The 16,646-nt window shown below is 39.0% G+C and overlaps 1 protein-coding gene across 2 annotated transcripts in view; it reads right to left on the reverse strand.

The window, feature by feature from the left end:
• Positions 1–16,646, reverse strand: part of UBE2F (ubiquitin conjugating enzyme E2 F (putative)) — a 55,857-nt gene continuing 39,211 nt past the window's right edge. The window contains exons 8-10 of one of the 2 annotated variants that reach the window (XM_026707609.2): positions 11,812–11,844; positions 8,592–8,654; positions 1–2,022 (exon numbers count right to left, since the gene is read on the reverse strand). In XM_026707609.2, the coding sequence (XP_026563394.1) occupies positions 1,972–2,022; positions 8,592–8,654; positions 11,812–11,844 (147 nt within the window). In that variant the 3' untranslated portion in view covers positions 1–1,971. The remainder of the gene's footprint in view (positions 2,023–8,591; positions 8,655–11,811; positions 11,845–16,646) is intronic. The other variant, XM_026707610.2, reaches the window with a different exon arrangement.

A 16,646-nucleotide genomic window follows, 5' to 3' on the forward strand; every position in this document is an offset into this window, starting at 1 on the left:
TCCGAGCAACTCAAATTTCAAAGAAATACTTTTTATTTTGAAACTTCTATTTGAACAAATTAAGCATTTTCTAAGAACCATTAATTGCAATGAACATTTAATCCATGTATTTAATTCTCATTCCAACTGAACCTTGCAGTGCCTTGTTTTGAATATCATTACACCGATGATAGATCCAATCTAGATCAGTCACTGGGACCAAAGGTTTTGTCCTCTGAGTTTTCGGACTCATGTTGGTGCCCATTATCAGGGAACTTCTCTTTAGCAGAATGTGTGTTGTGTATGTGATATTTATATGGTGCCTGTTGCATGTGGCTTTTTAGATGTTGATTGGAGTGCGTTGATGGCTGGCTTAATGGTTGATAGCCAGCCATCAACAGCCCCCAATCAGCATCTAAAAGCCACATACAACAGGCACCATATAAATACCATACACAGAACACCACACACTCTGTTAGAAGAAGTTCCCTGAAGATGGGCTCCAGCACAAGTCCAAAAACTCAGAAGACAAAACCTCTGGTCCCAGTGACTGACTCGGATTGGATCCTACAACATTATCCTGGACATGTATATTCTCCTTCATTCGAGATTGATAATATTTACTGATGCATAATTATAATAAATTGATTATCAAAAGTTTAAAGAAGTATGATATAGTAAACATTTGATTTAATACACTTTCAGATTTCAGATGCAATGATTAAAATCTGGACATGCATAAAATCCCATTCACCATTCCAAACATGCATAAAATCTCATTCCAATTTTACGTTTTTTTTTTAAAAAATGCATAAAATATGCATAGGTAAAATTCTATTCAGAATCAGCAGACATCCTGCTTTTATACACACCTCTTTCTCCCAATGACACCATTAAATTGAAGGTTTGGGAAATTACAGAAAGACCTTATAAGATTCTTCTACTATATGAAAAAAGTTGAGGCAGAAATATTATGCACACAATGTGTATGAAACTAAACAAACATTTATTTGTGTCTACTTTGGCAATAATTTAGTTTTAAATTATTTGAGGGATATGATTCTCACTGTTTTGAATGACCATTGTGTCAAAAAAGAGTTAAGATAAAATATGAAGTACATATTGTATGTAGCATCTGCTTTTAAATATACCTGCACAGTATACACTCAACCCAAATGGTTTTGCAATTCAAACATACTTTACATGAGATAGAGCTACCAGAGTTATATTCAAAGTTTTTTATGCCATGTTTATCCTGAAAAATTTGACTTCTTACAGTGTTGCAATTAAGTTACAGTCAGCATTAATTTGATCTCAAGGATTAGCTTTTTACTAAAGCTTTGGTACCAGAAAATTAAAATTATAATAATCTGAACTATCAATTCTCCACACCAGAAACTAAAGGTATTTTAAAAGTATTATACCTTTCATTACATTTGCATGTTAAATAGTTATTTTTCAAAAGAAATACACTGTATTTATATGTGTTCAGACTCAGCCTTGGTTTCAATAAGTGCTTTGCACAGTAAATGCAAATTTAACACAGTAGATAAAAAATGAACCAGTATCAGCAATTTCAAATTTAACAGCAACAGTAGGCAGAGCTAACATATGCACTCAATATAATGCATGACATGTTATTTCAATTTTGGCCCACATTTATTTATTGCCATACTTAAATATTCCGTACTAGCTATTAAGAAAAATTTGAAATGAAGAAATGATCTTAACAGGGCTTTCTCTTTACTATCAAGATCTCACTTCTGAATATATGGTACAATTTCAAAAGGAGACTGTTGAAAATTAAACAATTTTTTGTAGCCAACATAGATCATTTTCTTGCTGTATGGACAATCTTTTCATTTAACAAAGAGGATTGTTTTCTTTATCAAAATAACATGAACACAAGACAAAAAACCCTCTTTTTTGGTGGTGGTGGTTTTAGGAAAACATCAAGGTGCGGTTCATGGCCTTGCTACCCATCTCCCATCATCATCTTGCATAGCGCTTAATGTAATCTTCAACTTTAGTTCGGAAGTCCTCCTGTATGCAGTTGAAAAATAAATATGTTTATAGAAACAATAATAGCCCTATACTTATGTGTCGCCATTAAAATTCCAATACATAGTTTTCATTCCAGACAGAGTAAGTCTTACTGCATGACGATTTTCTCCCTGAATCTCGAGAGAGACCTTATTTTTCCTGAGGAGAAAAGCTGTTGAAAGAAAAGGAATCTGTAGGGCAGGGGTGTCAAACCCAATCGCATCATGGGCTGCATCGTGACATCTGGATGTTTTTTGCCTTTGCGGAGCTGGGCTGGGCATGGCCTGCCCAGGCCATATACAGCTCTCAGTTTGACAGCTATGGATCTTGCTACCACAAAAAGGAGTGTCTCTGAAATTAGCTGCTGCTTGTACTAGATGTTTGCCAATAGAAAATAACCTTTTTTTCTCCTGGGCTAAGATCCATCTTCACATTCTACTTACCATCACAGGAAGGTATCTTAATGGTTTAATGATGGCACCTCTGTCTCTACCTCAGCCTCTATGGAGACAGTTGGAAGTTTTTTGCTATTAAATTGATCCTTTCTCTCTCTTCTCCTTACACAAGGAGTTTATGAGGCCTCAGTGATGATGCTGGAGAAGAATCTACCCAGTTAATACAAACTGCTTGAATCTGCTTTTGAACATTCTCCATATCAAAAGGACTAAACATGCTATAGGAAAGGCACACTTCCTAGTTCTCCTAAGGGTGGAATTGTTTAAAAAAAGCAGTACGAACACACCCACCCTATCTCATCTGGTAGGAAGGGTAGCTGTACTTTGGGAGAAATGGTCCCACGGATAACCTGCTCTTATAAATAAGGAAGCAAAAAAGGCCTAGTTGAGCACCTTTTTGTATTGCTGAAACCTAGAAACAGTTAACTCAGAAACAGTTTTCATGCTCTTGAACTTGGAATGCGCATTCAAAGGAAGAGAGGAGATGTAAAAAGATAGCCAAGATAGTTGTAACTCATTAATATAACAAAATCTAAACAAAAGTTTCCATCTCTAGACCAATCTTTGTGAAATGTGCAAACCAGAAACCAGTCAGTCTGATTCTGACACTAGAAGGATTGATAAAGAGATCATTTAGTTAAAACACTGAAAACTGTAAAATAATAAAATAGAATTTATCATGAATTGATTATGTGGAAATCTTTTCAGACTAACATTACCTCATTTTTGCTTGGATAGCTTCCTTAACAGTTTGTGGAAAGGACATAGTGGCTAATTTGCACTTCAGCAAATTCAATAAATATATGGTGAGGTGCTGGTAAATAACTTGGTAAGGTAATGTCTGGAGGATGTGAAAATTGAGTACATACAATGCATTCAGAAATTATTCAGATCCTCTTCAATTTTGTTATGCTGCAGCTTGATTTTTCTCCCCCCTCCCCAATTAACTTACACTTAGTACCACATAACAATAAACAGAATTTTAGAAATGTCTTTAAATTTATTAAAAAGAAAAATACCCCTGACATATATTGGCATAAATATTCAGACCTTTCATTCAGTAATTTGTTGGAAGCACCTTTGGCAGCAATTACAGCCTCGAGTCTTTTTGGGTATGACGCAACAAGCTTTGCACACCTGGATTGGGGGATTTTCTGCCACTCTTCCTTGCAAATCCTCTCAAGCTCAGTCAGGTTGGATGGCGATCGTGGTTGGACAGCCATTTTCAAGTCCCTCCAATGATGTTCAATAGGTTTCAAGTCAGGGCTCTGTCTGGGCCACTCTAGGACATTCACAGTTGTACCTAAGCTTGCGCTATCTTGGCTGTGTACTTAGGATCGCTGTCATGTTGGAAAGTGAACTTTCGGCCCAGTCTGAGGTCCTGAGTGCTGTGGAGCAGGTTTTCATTGAGGATATCCTTGTACTTTGTTTAACTTTTCTTCAACCCTGACCAATCTCCAAGTCCCTGCTGCTGAAAAACACACCCACAGCATAATGCAAAAACCAAGCAGGCTTTCATGTGTTTTGCACTGAGGAGAGACTGCTGCCTAGCCACTCTGCCATAAAGCCCAGATCAGTGGAGGGCTGCACTGATGGCTGTCCTTCTGAAACTCTATCCCACTTCCAAACACAATCTCTGGAGCTCGGTCAGAGTGACCATTGGGCCCTTGGACACCTCTCTTACTAAGGCCCTTTTCTCCAATTGCTCAGTTTGACTGGGCAACCAGCTCTTGGAAGAGTCCTAGTTGTGCCAAACTTCTTCCATTTGAGAATTATTAGAGGCCACTCTGCTCTTGGGAACCTTCAGTACAAATTTTATTGTAGCCTTCCACAGTTCTTGCCTTGCAATAATCCTGTCTCTGAGCTCTGCAGGCAGCTCCTTCAATATCGTGGCATTTGCTCTCCTACAGTATGCATTGTGTTGTTGCACAGGGTCTAAAAGGGACCCCGACTGCCCATGGCCTACGACAGCAACAATGAGGGCAAAGATGACCCAATGGTAAGTGAAGCCATCCAGCTCTTCACCATCCCATCAAAATTGATAGTGTCCAAGACAGAGGCAAAAGGGGAAATGGAAGCCATTGTAGACACGGGCTGCACCGACTGCTTGATCAGCCTGCCCATGGTCCTAAAGCTACAGATCATGACGAAAATGATGACCCGACTCATACAATTCGAGCAAGTGGATGGATCACTGATAGGGGGAGCCCCTGCCACACTCCTTACCAAACCCGTCAGACTAGAGATGGGCTGGCACTGAGAACTCATCTGCTTCATAGTGGCACAAAAAATGGTGGAAGCGGTGATTCTGAGACTGGCATGGCTAGGCAAATGGGGCCTCACCATCTGATGGGAAGGGGGCGACTGAAAACTAAGACTGGAAGTAGGCCCCCTCCCTCTTCCTGGCACCGCTATGGAAGAAACTGCCCAACAGCTAAATGTCATTAAGTGAAATGACAAAACAAAGACCACATCTGAGCAGCCCCTAGGGATGCCCCAAATTCCCAGAGTACTGGGACCTAGCAGGCATCTTCAGTGAAGAAGAATGCAACACTCTAACCCCCACTCTCACCGCCTGTATCATCAAATTTGTCCCTGGGGCGAAACTACCAAAGCCAAAAATATATTCCATGACCCCAAAAGAAATGAGAGAGCTAAGGGAGTACATCGACATGAACCTAGCGGGGGGGTTCATACAACCAGCAAAATCAAGGGTCGCCATCCTGGTTCTATTCAAAGACAAAAAGGATGTGTCAATGAGGCTATGAGTAGATTTTAGGGGAATTAATGCCATCTGCATGGAAAACATATATCCACTCCCCCTAATGAAGGTCCTGATAGCCCACCTTGCAAAAGGAAAGGTGTTCATTAAGTTAGACCTATGAGAGGCATAATACCAAGTGAAGATTAGGGAATGAGATGAATGGGAAATGGCATTCAATTGTCCCCTAGAGAGCTTCCAATTTAAAGCAATGCCATTTGGCTCCAAGGAATCAATATGATGCACCCATATGATGTATCCAATACATTGTTCTTTGGGGAATTTGCCTGCCTCAGAGTTCTGCTTTCTATGGGTGCATTACTTGGAATGTTGACAGCTGCAGCATAACAAAATTGACAAAAGTAAAGGGGGTCCGAAACTTTCTGAATGCACTGTATGTAAGCATTCTTTTTGTAAACTTTAGCTTGGCATTCAACACATTATGGAGTAACAAGTGTAGATTAATGAGAAAAAAATGAATTTCAACAACTGTAAAAATAGGCTGCAGCAGAACAAAATTGACAAAAGTGAAAGGAGTCTGAATACTTTCTGAATGCACTCTATATAGTGTAGCTGTTTCTCAATCATACTCAGAGTGCCCACTTATAGCTTCCCAACAAACTGGAGACAGATACCAAGTAGGATGTCACAAATATCAGTCCTGTGTAGTCCAATATTTTTAATAAGGACTTGGGGAAGGTGGTTGAAAGGCTGGTTATATGGCAGCTCCATAGGTTTCTGGATGAAACGGATTATCTAGACCCCTACCAGTCAGGATTCAGGCCTGGATATAGGACAAAAACAGCAATGGTCGCATTTTTTATGATCTTTTGTGGGAGCAGGACGGGGGAAATGCTTCCATCCTTGCTCTACTTGACCTCTTGGTGGCTTTGATACCCTCAACCATAGTATCCTTCTGCAGGGGCTTTGGGAGTGGGGGGGGCTGTGGTACCCTGTTCCACTTCCTTCATCTGTGGCCTCTCAGTCAGTTAGTAGATGAGAAATCCAGCCCTTACCCACTGCTTTAAGGGATCCCGCAGGGTTCGTGTCATGGCCCTGTCGGAACCTGGGTCTGAGGAGGAGGAGATGGGAGATGGAGCCAATGGAGGGGGTGGGCATAGCCCCTATGGGCTATGAGGTACGACCTGGGGTCAAGAATGAGGCAATCCTGGGTCCCTCAGGCTTTGAAAGAATAGGCAGGAAGGAAGAGGTAGGCAGACTGAGGAAGGGGGGAGGAGATGGAAAGGGCAGGTAGTGGAGCAGAGGAGCAGCGGAGCTCTGGAGACAAGCAAATGCTTCCTCTGCCCAATCCCTACATACAGAGAATGGAGAGAAAGCAGAATCAGCGCAGGGTGACCCAACTACTCAGGGGGAGAGTGCTCCGCTCCTCACAAGGATCAACTGGGGAGTAGCATTTAAGGATAAGCTGTGGGAAGGGGTTCTCGTTGGGAACAATTATATTTCGCTGTAACACTCTCCGCAGCTTTTAGAAAAACATTGCTCTAGAATCCTTTCTGCTGTTGACTGAGGTTTGATTCTTTGCCTTGACATTGGTGGACTTCCACTGCCAGGAGGCTGCACAAAGGAACATGGGGTTTGAGCCTTGCTCTTGGACTGCAGGTGTGCCCTGTGGGCAGAGACTTTGGGGAACGGACTGGGAATTGCTGGATTGTGGGGATTTTGGTGGATGGTGGTTGAATAAATGCTGACAAGCTTTTTCATAGCATGTGTTGCTTGTGCACCAACTCTACATCGTAACAGCTCGGTACTCTCTCAACTTGTATTCAACATTTATATGAAGCCGTTGGGGGAGATCATTCATCACCATGGACTGAGATATCACCAATATGCTGATGATACTCAGCTGTATGTCTCAGTCTGCAGTGAGTTAAGCAATGCTGTGACCTCCCTCTCAGAGTGCCTGGAGGCTGTTAGGTGCTGGATGGGGAGCAACGAGTTGAAACTGAACCCTGGAAAGACCAAGAGATTCTGGTTTTGGGGTTCTTTAGCCATGGAGAATTGCAACCTTTGGTCTTGGATGGGGTGGCACTGCCCCAAACAGACCCTGTGCATAATCTGGGGGTTCTCCTGAACTTGCAATTCCTGCTCGGAGTCAAGGTCAGGAGGGTCTTTGTGCAACTGCGAGTTGTGCACCATTCATGGACCAGCAATCCCTCCTCATGCCCATGTCATTTCCCATCTTGATTATTGCAACTTGCTCTACATGGGGCTGCCCCTGAAGCGCATCCGGAAGCCCCCGTTGTGCAAAATGCAGTGGCCCACATGGTTTTGTGAAGACCTCAGTGTCTACATGTATCACTGCTCCTGTGAAAACTGCATTGGTTGCCAATTTGCTCCTGGGTGCAATTCAAAGTGCTGGTTGTCACCTTTATAGCCCTTCATGGCTTGGGATCAGTTTATCTGAGGGACCGTCTCTTGCCAATCACATCTACCCAACCCACTAGGGTAGGGAGGCAAGGAATGTTGTGGGTCCCGCCCCTAGGGGGATACATCTAGCAGGACCCAGAAGAAGGGCCTTCTCTGTGAGGGCTCCCTCTCTCTGGAACATCATCCCCCCCAGAGATTAGACTGGCCCCCATTCTAACACTCTTTTGGAAGGTGCTGAACACATGGTTCTGCCAGGGGGCCTGGGAAATCCAGAGCGGCATGGGGCCTATTAAATAGCTTGTATGAATGTGTATTGTCGCCGGGGATGGGTGTGTGTGTGTTATAATTTTATTATTATTTTATTCTTTTTATTTCTTTTATACAGTGTTTTTATATCCATGTAAGCCGCCTTGAGTCGTCATGTGTGAATAGGCACCAATATAAATTTAAATAAATAATCTTGTTCCAATTGGCAACTTTGAGTTTGAATTTGGGGCTCCCAATCCAAAAATGGCCCTCCTAATTTCAGATAATCAGTTTGCTCTAGTTCTCAAAAAATATTGGTGTTTTTGTTGCACATTGCTACTTCTTAATCGTCTTTTTGACAATTCTGCAGAAAATTAGTCTAAAAGTACAAAATCTTATAGCCATAACTCCTTCAACATAGCTACTCAAGCCAACTCAAGAAATAGAAATTCCCTTTGGGCCATTTTTAAAATTCCTTTAAGCAATAATTTTCTTCATAAGCATAAGCATGTAATATGATGGCTATCTGTTGGCTTGATATTCTTGGTATACAATAATCTGTCAGACTGCTGTATCTCCTTTATATCTAATCTTAAATCCATTTTAGATCCAGTGATACCTTGAAAATATTAATTTATGTATTTTCCTTTTGAAAACTACCAAATTAATATTTAAGAAATGAGCAGCAGAATTGTAATTTTCAATATACTGCTACTCACCTTGTCACGTAAATGATGTTCCGCAGCTTCAATATTTAAAGGATCATCAAAATTCAAGAGATCCTAAAAAACACAAAATAAGTGATGTTTTAAAAAGGCTTGTTATAAATTATGATTGTTTTGGTCTCTATTTCTTGAATAGCAGCCCAATTTCAAACTGTCATGGTATCAAATATCCTTGGAAAATACATTTTGTTGGGTTGTCAAAATTAGCTCATTGATGAGTTTAAATGTTCTATGTATGAATAAAATATACTGAATGACACTAAATACATATTTAATCCCTAAATATATTTAAGGGCTATAGAAGGTCACATAGTAATTTGGGGCTGCTCCATAAATTGCCAGTGTGGAAAAGTGGGAAGACGGAGTGCAATGTATGCTGCCTTTCAGCTCCTGGGGGAAAGATGGCATGAATGGATAAATAAAGGCTTGGTTTAACAGTACCACATTCTACAATCAAATTATCATAGTTTTTATTTCTCCATGACTCCTCGTGTGCTGTTTGAGCTGAATCTAGGTAGTCCTTACCTCACAATCGACCCCAACTTTTCCACTGCTAAACAAGACAGTTATTATGTGAGTCATGTCCCATTTTGCAACCTTTTTGCCACAGTTGTTAAGTGAATCATGAGGTCATTAAGGGATTCTGGCTTCTCCCATTGACTTTGTTTGTCAGAAGCTCTTTAGGAAAGTTGCAAATGATAATCCCAGGACTCTGGGATCCTTCAACCATTGTTATTTACCAGTTGCCGAGCATCAGAAGTTTGATTACATGACTGTAGGGATGCGGCAATGGTTGTAAATGTGACAACTGGTTCTGAGTAACTTTTTCAGGGCCACTGTAAATATAAATGGTGATTAAATGAATGGCTACTAAGTCAAGGACAAACTGCAATAATTATTCACCTTCATTTGCCTAGTAAAATGTTAGTATAAAGAAAAAGGACAAAACATGTACCTCTAGAGTTCTTTGTTAGCTAATAAAGCTGAGTGAATGGAAGCAGGGCAACTGAATCAATTTCACTCTCACAAGCTCTACAGTAAGTGGATAAGCAGAAAAATAATGGAAAAATGTGACAAATACAACTCAAATGACTGAGATCTAAAAGAGATTTTAGTTTGGGAGTTTGCAATGTGGTACCTGTGGAATATAATATGCTTGCTAATCTCCTGACATATCTTCCCTTGTAACCTGGCAGGCCCTGACTTTCCCATCACAGGGAATCTCATGGCTATTCTATCCCTTCCAGTAATGGAAGTACAGTTAATCCTTGAGTTACAACAGTTCATTTAGCAACATCCCCCCCCCCAAGTACTTACGACACAGTCCTGAGGTTATGAATGTTGCATCATCACAACGGTCGTTCACCCTTATGATCACAGAAGCACTGCAACATTCACACTGCCTATTCCCCCCACCCCCACCCCAATATGGGTGTCCACAGGCACTGGGCCTGTAGAGACTCACTTACCTTGCAAAGATCTAGCAAACTGTCTCCTCTCTGCCGCAGTTTCTTTGCCTGCTTCGTTACTTCAGGCCTTTGGTGCATTCACAGAGAACACAGGTCTAAAGTACCACAAGATCAGTAGGGCGAGATCCCACACTTTAGGCCTCTGCTCTCTACTAATTGAGGCCTGGACAAGATCTGCGGCAAAAGGCTTTGCAAACAGAGGGAAGGCTTTGGTGCTTCAGGCCCTCCCTCTGTTTGCTGTTTCCTTGCTGAAGCCTGCAGGAGTGAGAGATTGGGTCCCTGTAGGCTCCAGTTGTCATATCAGGTTATGACAGAAATTGGGACTGGAATTGCTGTCGCTAACTGAAGTCACAGTTAGGGATCACATAGATCATTTATTGAAGATTTGGTGTGATTGTGACTTACGCCTTCCCCATCGACTTCATTGTGAGAAGCCAGCAGGGAATGTCAGAAAGTCATTTGACTGTGGCTCACTGCAATCATGTGACCACAGGGACACCGATGTCCATAACTCCAAGGACCAGTCCATAACTATAGCTATTTGTTCAGAACCACTTTAAGTTTGAATGATTGTTAAACAAGTGGCTGAGAACTTGCCTATAGAAGGAATAAAAGTCTATAGCTTATCCTTGCAAAAAATCAGGGATCAAAAAGCAAAGAAATAAACTTTGGTTGCAATGAGTAAGAATGCAAACTGAGGAAAGAAAGGAATCTTTTAAAGCCAAATGACTCAATGCTTGAAATATATGTGTAATATCTATAATACATATAGATCCAGCATTTCTACTAACTAAAACAAAGCACTTATATTCTAAAGCATCCAAAATATGTATGCACAGGTTTCTTTCAGATAATAACAATCTCCATTTGGCTATTATGAAAATATCAATTAGAGAACAATCATCCAATGGAACAGCTTGCCTTCCGAAGTTGTGGGAGCTTTCAAGAAGAGATTGGACTGCCATTTGTCAGAAATGGTGTAGGGTCTCCTGCTGGGGGAGGGGGGAGGTTGGACCAGATGACCTACAAGGTCCCTTCCAACTCTGTTAATCTGTTAAAGCTTGATTTCTCACTGATTAAGTCTGCAGTCTAATTGTTGTTTGGTATGGACTTTCAGAGCCCTAAAAATACTTCTACAAGGATTTAGTTGAGTTTCAATAAGCAACATCAGTAGAAACAAATTCTATGCATGTCATTAGTTTACCTATACAGTCCATGGACAATAATTTCACCAGTATACAGTATATGGAAAAGAAAGGATTAAAGCTGGTGAGTCAAATAATATTTGTCTAATAATAACAAATGTTGCATGGTTGGGAAGTTTAAAAAGGGTACTAAGATAGGGAATTCTATTTATAGCTAAGTTAAGTTTGGATGTAACACAGGAGTAATTCAAAACGAACACAGAAGCAAAAGTAATCATAAAGCTGAAAGTGAGGAATAGCAAAGCATCCATGGGACCCGGTTAAAATTCAATTTCTGCTTCTCCTGGATAATGTTTTCTTATTTCTAATTTTCCCCTTTCTGCCATGTGTGGAAATTGTTTTGTGCAGCTCCAGTCCAAAGATATTTACACCATAATAAATGTGTTAGTTTTTGAAAGTTACAAGAAGCGTGTAGATTTTAGATCAATAAACTAATACAAGTTGTGGAAATTGTGAGGACTAATCTGTTCTATTAAGGCTGATTTATTATATTAGCAGGTTAATCAAAATATGCACTCATTCAGTGAGGTTGTTACTTACAGTAAATAAAGAGTTTAATCCCCAAACAACATCCTGAAAAGGGAAAAAAAAGGATTCAACCAAAATTAAATATCTCAAATGCATTATATATAAAAACAGATAGATAAATAAATAGATATGCAGACAATCAGAAAGATCATGAAACTACTGAAACATCCTTATGAATTTCATAATTTTTAAAGAACCTGATTTGCAAATTATTAAAAACAAATGCAAATCTTTGAAATTATGCAACCATTTAAATTTAAATGCCCTAGTTCCTGATTATTATCTCCCTGTTATCAGGTATGTTCATCTTAAAGCTATACAGCAGGCATGTCCAGCAGAGTGCATACAGCCCTTGATCATAAATGTTTAACATTATTGTGTGCTATATATATTAACTATATTATACAGTTTATATGCAGCCAAAGACAATTCCTCTTCAATCAGTGTAGCGCAGGCAACCCAAAAAGGCTGGACATGCCTGCTCTATTACATTCTGACATATTCTCGGACTTTCCAAGCTTAATGATACTCAGCTTATGAAAATAAAATATGCTGTTTAGCTGGCTGCCTGACTAATTATATCACTTTAGTGATTAACAATGGTTTAAAGAAATTATTTTTGGCAATTTCCTCTTGTCAATTCTACTCCCTTTCTTACTATTTCTCAATTTAGTGAGTTGAAGGGACTCTTTGAAACAGTGTAGTATTGTTTATAAGCACTGCAGGGGAGAACTGCTAACAACTTCTACCCTACTCCACTGATATAATCTTTCAAGGATCAAAGAGTATTCTGTTAATGGAATTATACTAACTGGATTTAACCCAGTGTCAATTAGCCAAAAAATACAATTTATTTTCTGCTACTTGTAGCTTCTTGGTTTTGTTTCCACAAAGTTTCCACAATGGAAATAAACAGCAAATATAAGCATACTGTATCATTCATTATCTAAAATCTTATTTGACTTTATTTGCTTTAATAATTATATCACTATACACAAAAATCCGTTTTAAATGTAAGTCTTCCTCTGAAAATGAAAAAAGTATCAGTGGATAATATGGCACCTGAAATAAACTATTCTTTGCTCTTAACAGTATACCTGTAGTACTTTAACAGACACTGAATTGATCGGGATATATGGGAGTCAGAATTCCAAGTTTAAGTTTTTTTTTATTATTTATTTGGACATGACATTCCTGGTCTCAGAGTTAAAAATAGAAATGTAATATAGATTGTAAAAAGGACCATGAAATTGATTGATAATGATTCTCTGGCACTTCTATACATAAAACTGTAGATTAAAAAATAAAATTCATTATCACTTAATAAGATTAAATTTTTCTAAAGAAAAAGAGAAAGCCTACCACTAGGAATAAAAGAATAACAGAGTTGGAAGGGGCTTTGGTGGTCTTCTAGTCCAGTCCCCATAAGTGTAGGTACATTAAAAAACGCATACAAATAAGTTTTTAAAAATCATTTTAAAATCTAGTCTAGTGATTGAAAATGGCTGTTTCTCGGTTTCCATTATATAGTATTACTGAGGCCTTATGATGAGATAAAATTCAGTTGAGAAGTAGGAAAAATAACATTAACATTTGTTGCATATACTTCCTCAAGTCTCACAGATTCACAATGATCTCAGATTATTTCACAAGATTTAGCTCCAGTCATCTGCACTGTCGCTGTCCACATACTAACAAGCTTTGCTCAAGTTTAAGCAGTTTTACCTAGTTAATTTATTTAAATTTATATGCTGCCCACTCCCTGTTGCAGTGACTCTGGACAGCTTTTAAAATGACTGCAAATATTCTTTATTCAGATGTTCATGGAGATTATTCCCTAAAAAGAAATATTGCCTAAAATTAGAATGGTTCCCTAAAAGTCACCTTTAAAGGTTCTAGTAAGCAGCACTGAGCAGATTCAATAAGAACACAAAATATTTAGTTTTTTGCTACTTGTATTGCCAATGTGTAGGCTCAAACCAGCCACTCTTATTAATGCCCAGTCAAACTTGAAATGGCTTTTCCTCCAGTGATATTCCAGGCTTCTCTTCTCCCTTCATTTAATTTCAAGCAATCATTTTGACAGGGTGAATTAAACAGAGTTGAATATTGTTACCAGAGTCATTATTACTTAATATTTAGAGTTAGTATTTGACTTCCGAGTGGTTGCTTAGCACCATTCAAAGTTATGATGGACTCCAAAAAGATACTTATGACCCAGCATCAAAGTGCCAATGACCAGAAGGAGGAGGGCTGCAGATTTATGGCTGTTTGCAGCATTTCATGATCATGTGACCACAATTTACAAAGTTTCTTTTGCCAGTACAGGTAGTCCTCTACTTACAACAGTTCGTTTAGTGACCATTCAAAATTAAACAGCACTGAAAGTGACTTATGACCAGGGGTGGGATACAACAGGGTTAACTACCGGTTCAGGATTTAATGTATCTCCTGTGATTCACTTAACTATGGTAACAGAGGTCATAAAATGAGGCAAATGCACTAAGCAAATGTCTCATTTAAAAACCTAAATTTTGAGCTCATTTGTGATCATAAGTTGAGGACTACCTTTACTGGCTTTTACTTCCAATTTCTGGCAAAAAAAACACCTATTATGGACAATCAGTTCACTTCACAATTGTGGCATTTGCTTTACAATTGCAAAAAAATCATAAAATCAGGTCAGTCACATGGGTGCCTCAATTTATAACTGTCATGATATACAACAGAAATTCCAAGCTCCATTAGGGTTATAAGTCAAGGACTACCTGGATATAAATTATTTGGTTGTCTATCAAAACAATTCCTGACTTCTTATCCTGCAAATTACCTCATAGGTTGTTGCTTCCATAAGCCAATAATATACCATGTTTTCCCAAAAGTAAGACCGGGTCTTATATTATTTTTTGCCCCCGCCATCCAACCTCGTCCTCCAACTCTCCCGCACATGTGGGACAAGCCTCCCGCCCACCATAGCACCTGCGATGCCCCGGCAAACAGGAAGTGTGGGGCACCCTCGTCCCCAAGAGGCAGTCGGGACTCCTCTATCTTCCTTGTTCCTCTGCTCCCCCCACAGGCACCCCCTGACACGAGCTACATTGAACTGGCCACACCCATCTTAACTGGGGTTTATTTTGGTGGTAGCACTTACACTATGAGCATCCTGAAAAATTATGCTAGGGTTTATTTTCTGGGTGGGTCTTATTTTCGGGGAAACACGGTAATCATCCTGCTTAGATCTTCAGGGAATTAAAATGTGCCTTAATATCACTTGCCACGGTTAATCACTGTAATGAGTAATCAAGTATGCAAAGACAAATTCATTTTTCCTAAACTTCTTAAAATCCACAGGTAGCAACTAAATGGTTAGGAAATCAAAGAAAATACTTTAGGATCTTTTTCAAACCTCTGGCAGAGAAGTGCTCATGTGGACTATGTACTTAGAATGCTTAAAATTCAGCTTTGGAACAATTAGATATTTGTTAACTAATGGGTAATCTCTTTTAATTCTTATGGCCCTAAATATGTTCTCTGGCAAGGTAACTCCCAATTCGTGTATGGTGTGCAGCAGTTACTCAGAATTTGGAAAGTGTGGCAGTCTAAATTCCTGTAAAACGTTTTTCAAGCTCCATACTGTTTTTCCAGTGTAGTTCTCTACTGTGAGGCTGGTGAAATTAAGACTGAAAACAAGACTGGGCAAACTTTTATCTACTGGTTAATAGACTTAACCATTCTGTGACTAACATTTTTTAATGAAAAATACAAAAAGTTAACAACATAAAGATTAAACAGCCTATAGAGAAAGATGCATTTTTACAGATTTTCTAAATCTGCAGAGACGCAACCCAAATGGTAATTTTACATTGTTTTAAAGTATGTATATTAAAGATTCAGGTTGTATTAATTTGCTGAGTAATGTGCATTTCCTACTAATTTAAATAAATCTGCATTAATTTCATTAACAGTTACACCTTAAATATTAAAGAGTTGCTATGATGATTCAATTAATCTTCTAAAAATACTTCATTCTCTCCAGAATGAGGAAACTAAGGAATGATAGATGTCAAATATAGATAACAAGGGAGGGCAGAGAGAAAAAAAACAGAAGGATCAGATATATATCCTGAACAGAATTGAATCTTTTCTGTGTTCACCATCACAATATTCAACTGAGGTACTAAAGTTAATAGATACGGACCTGATCACCAGAAATACAATGAACAAGCAGAATATTTAATAAAGGAGATAACCTACCAACCCCTCCTTTATCTCATAGTACTTTCAATAAAGTTTCTTTCAACAAATAAATAACAAGAAAAAGGTGAAGGAAACAGTTGATCCCCTAAAGAGAGAAGATGGCAAGGAAGTAACAGGCAGTAGAGAGAAAGCAGAGCTGCTTAAAACTCATTTTTTGCATCAGTCTTCATGCAAAAAGAAACTATAGCCCAACCTACCAAAAACGTAACTGTAAAAGACAGACTAGAAATAAAAAATTAAAATTAAAATAAGAAAGAAAGTGGTAAGAGTATCAACTTCAAACCGAAACTGGCAGAAGCCATTTTGTTGATTCTCAATTGCCACACAGTATGGGGGTGAGGTGGGGAGAAGGAGGCTGGAATGAACTGCCAGACACAATGTCCCTTTCTCGTGTTGGATGAGAACGGAGAAGAGTGCCAAGGGAGCCACCAGTGAACCTAACTGGACAATGTGATCTGTGACATTTGGAGAGAGAATTATTAACTATTTTAACTATACTGAAACTGCAGGAAATATTCGGAGTTGGTTTTACATTTAATCATGCCAATATGATGTGCCCAATCAAGAAGTTCTTTGAGAAAGATCTGAGT

Source organism: Pseudonaja textilis, chromosome 1 (genome assembly GCF_049901715.1).
Source record: "Pseudonaja textilis isolate UNSWEBS1 chromosome 1, rPseTex1.2, whole genome shotgun sequence".
In the NCBI taxonomy this organism is placed as follows: domain Eukaryota; kingdom Metazoa; phylum Chordata; class Lepidosauria; order Squamata; family Elapidae; genus Pseudonaja; species Pseudonaja textilis.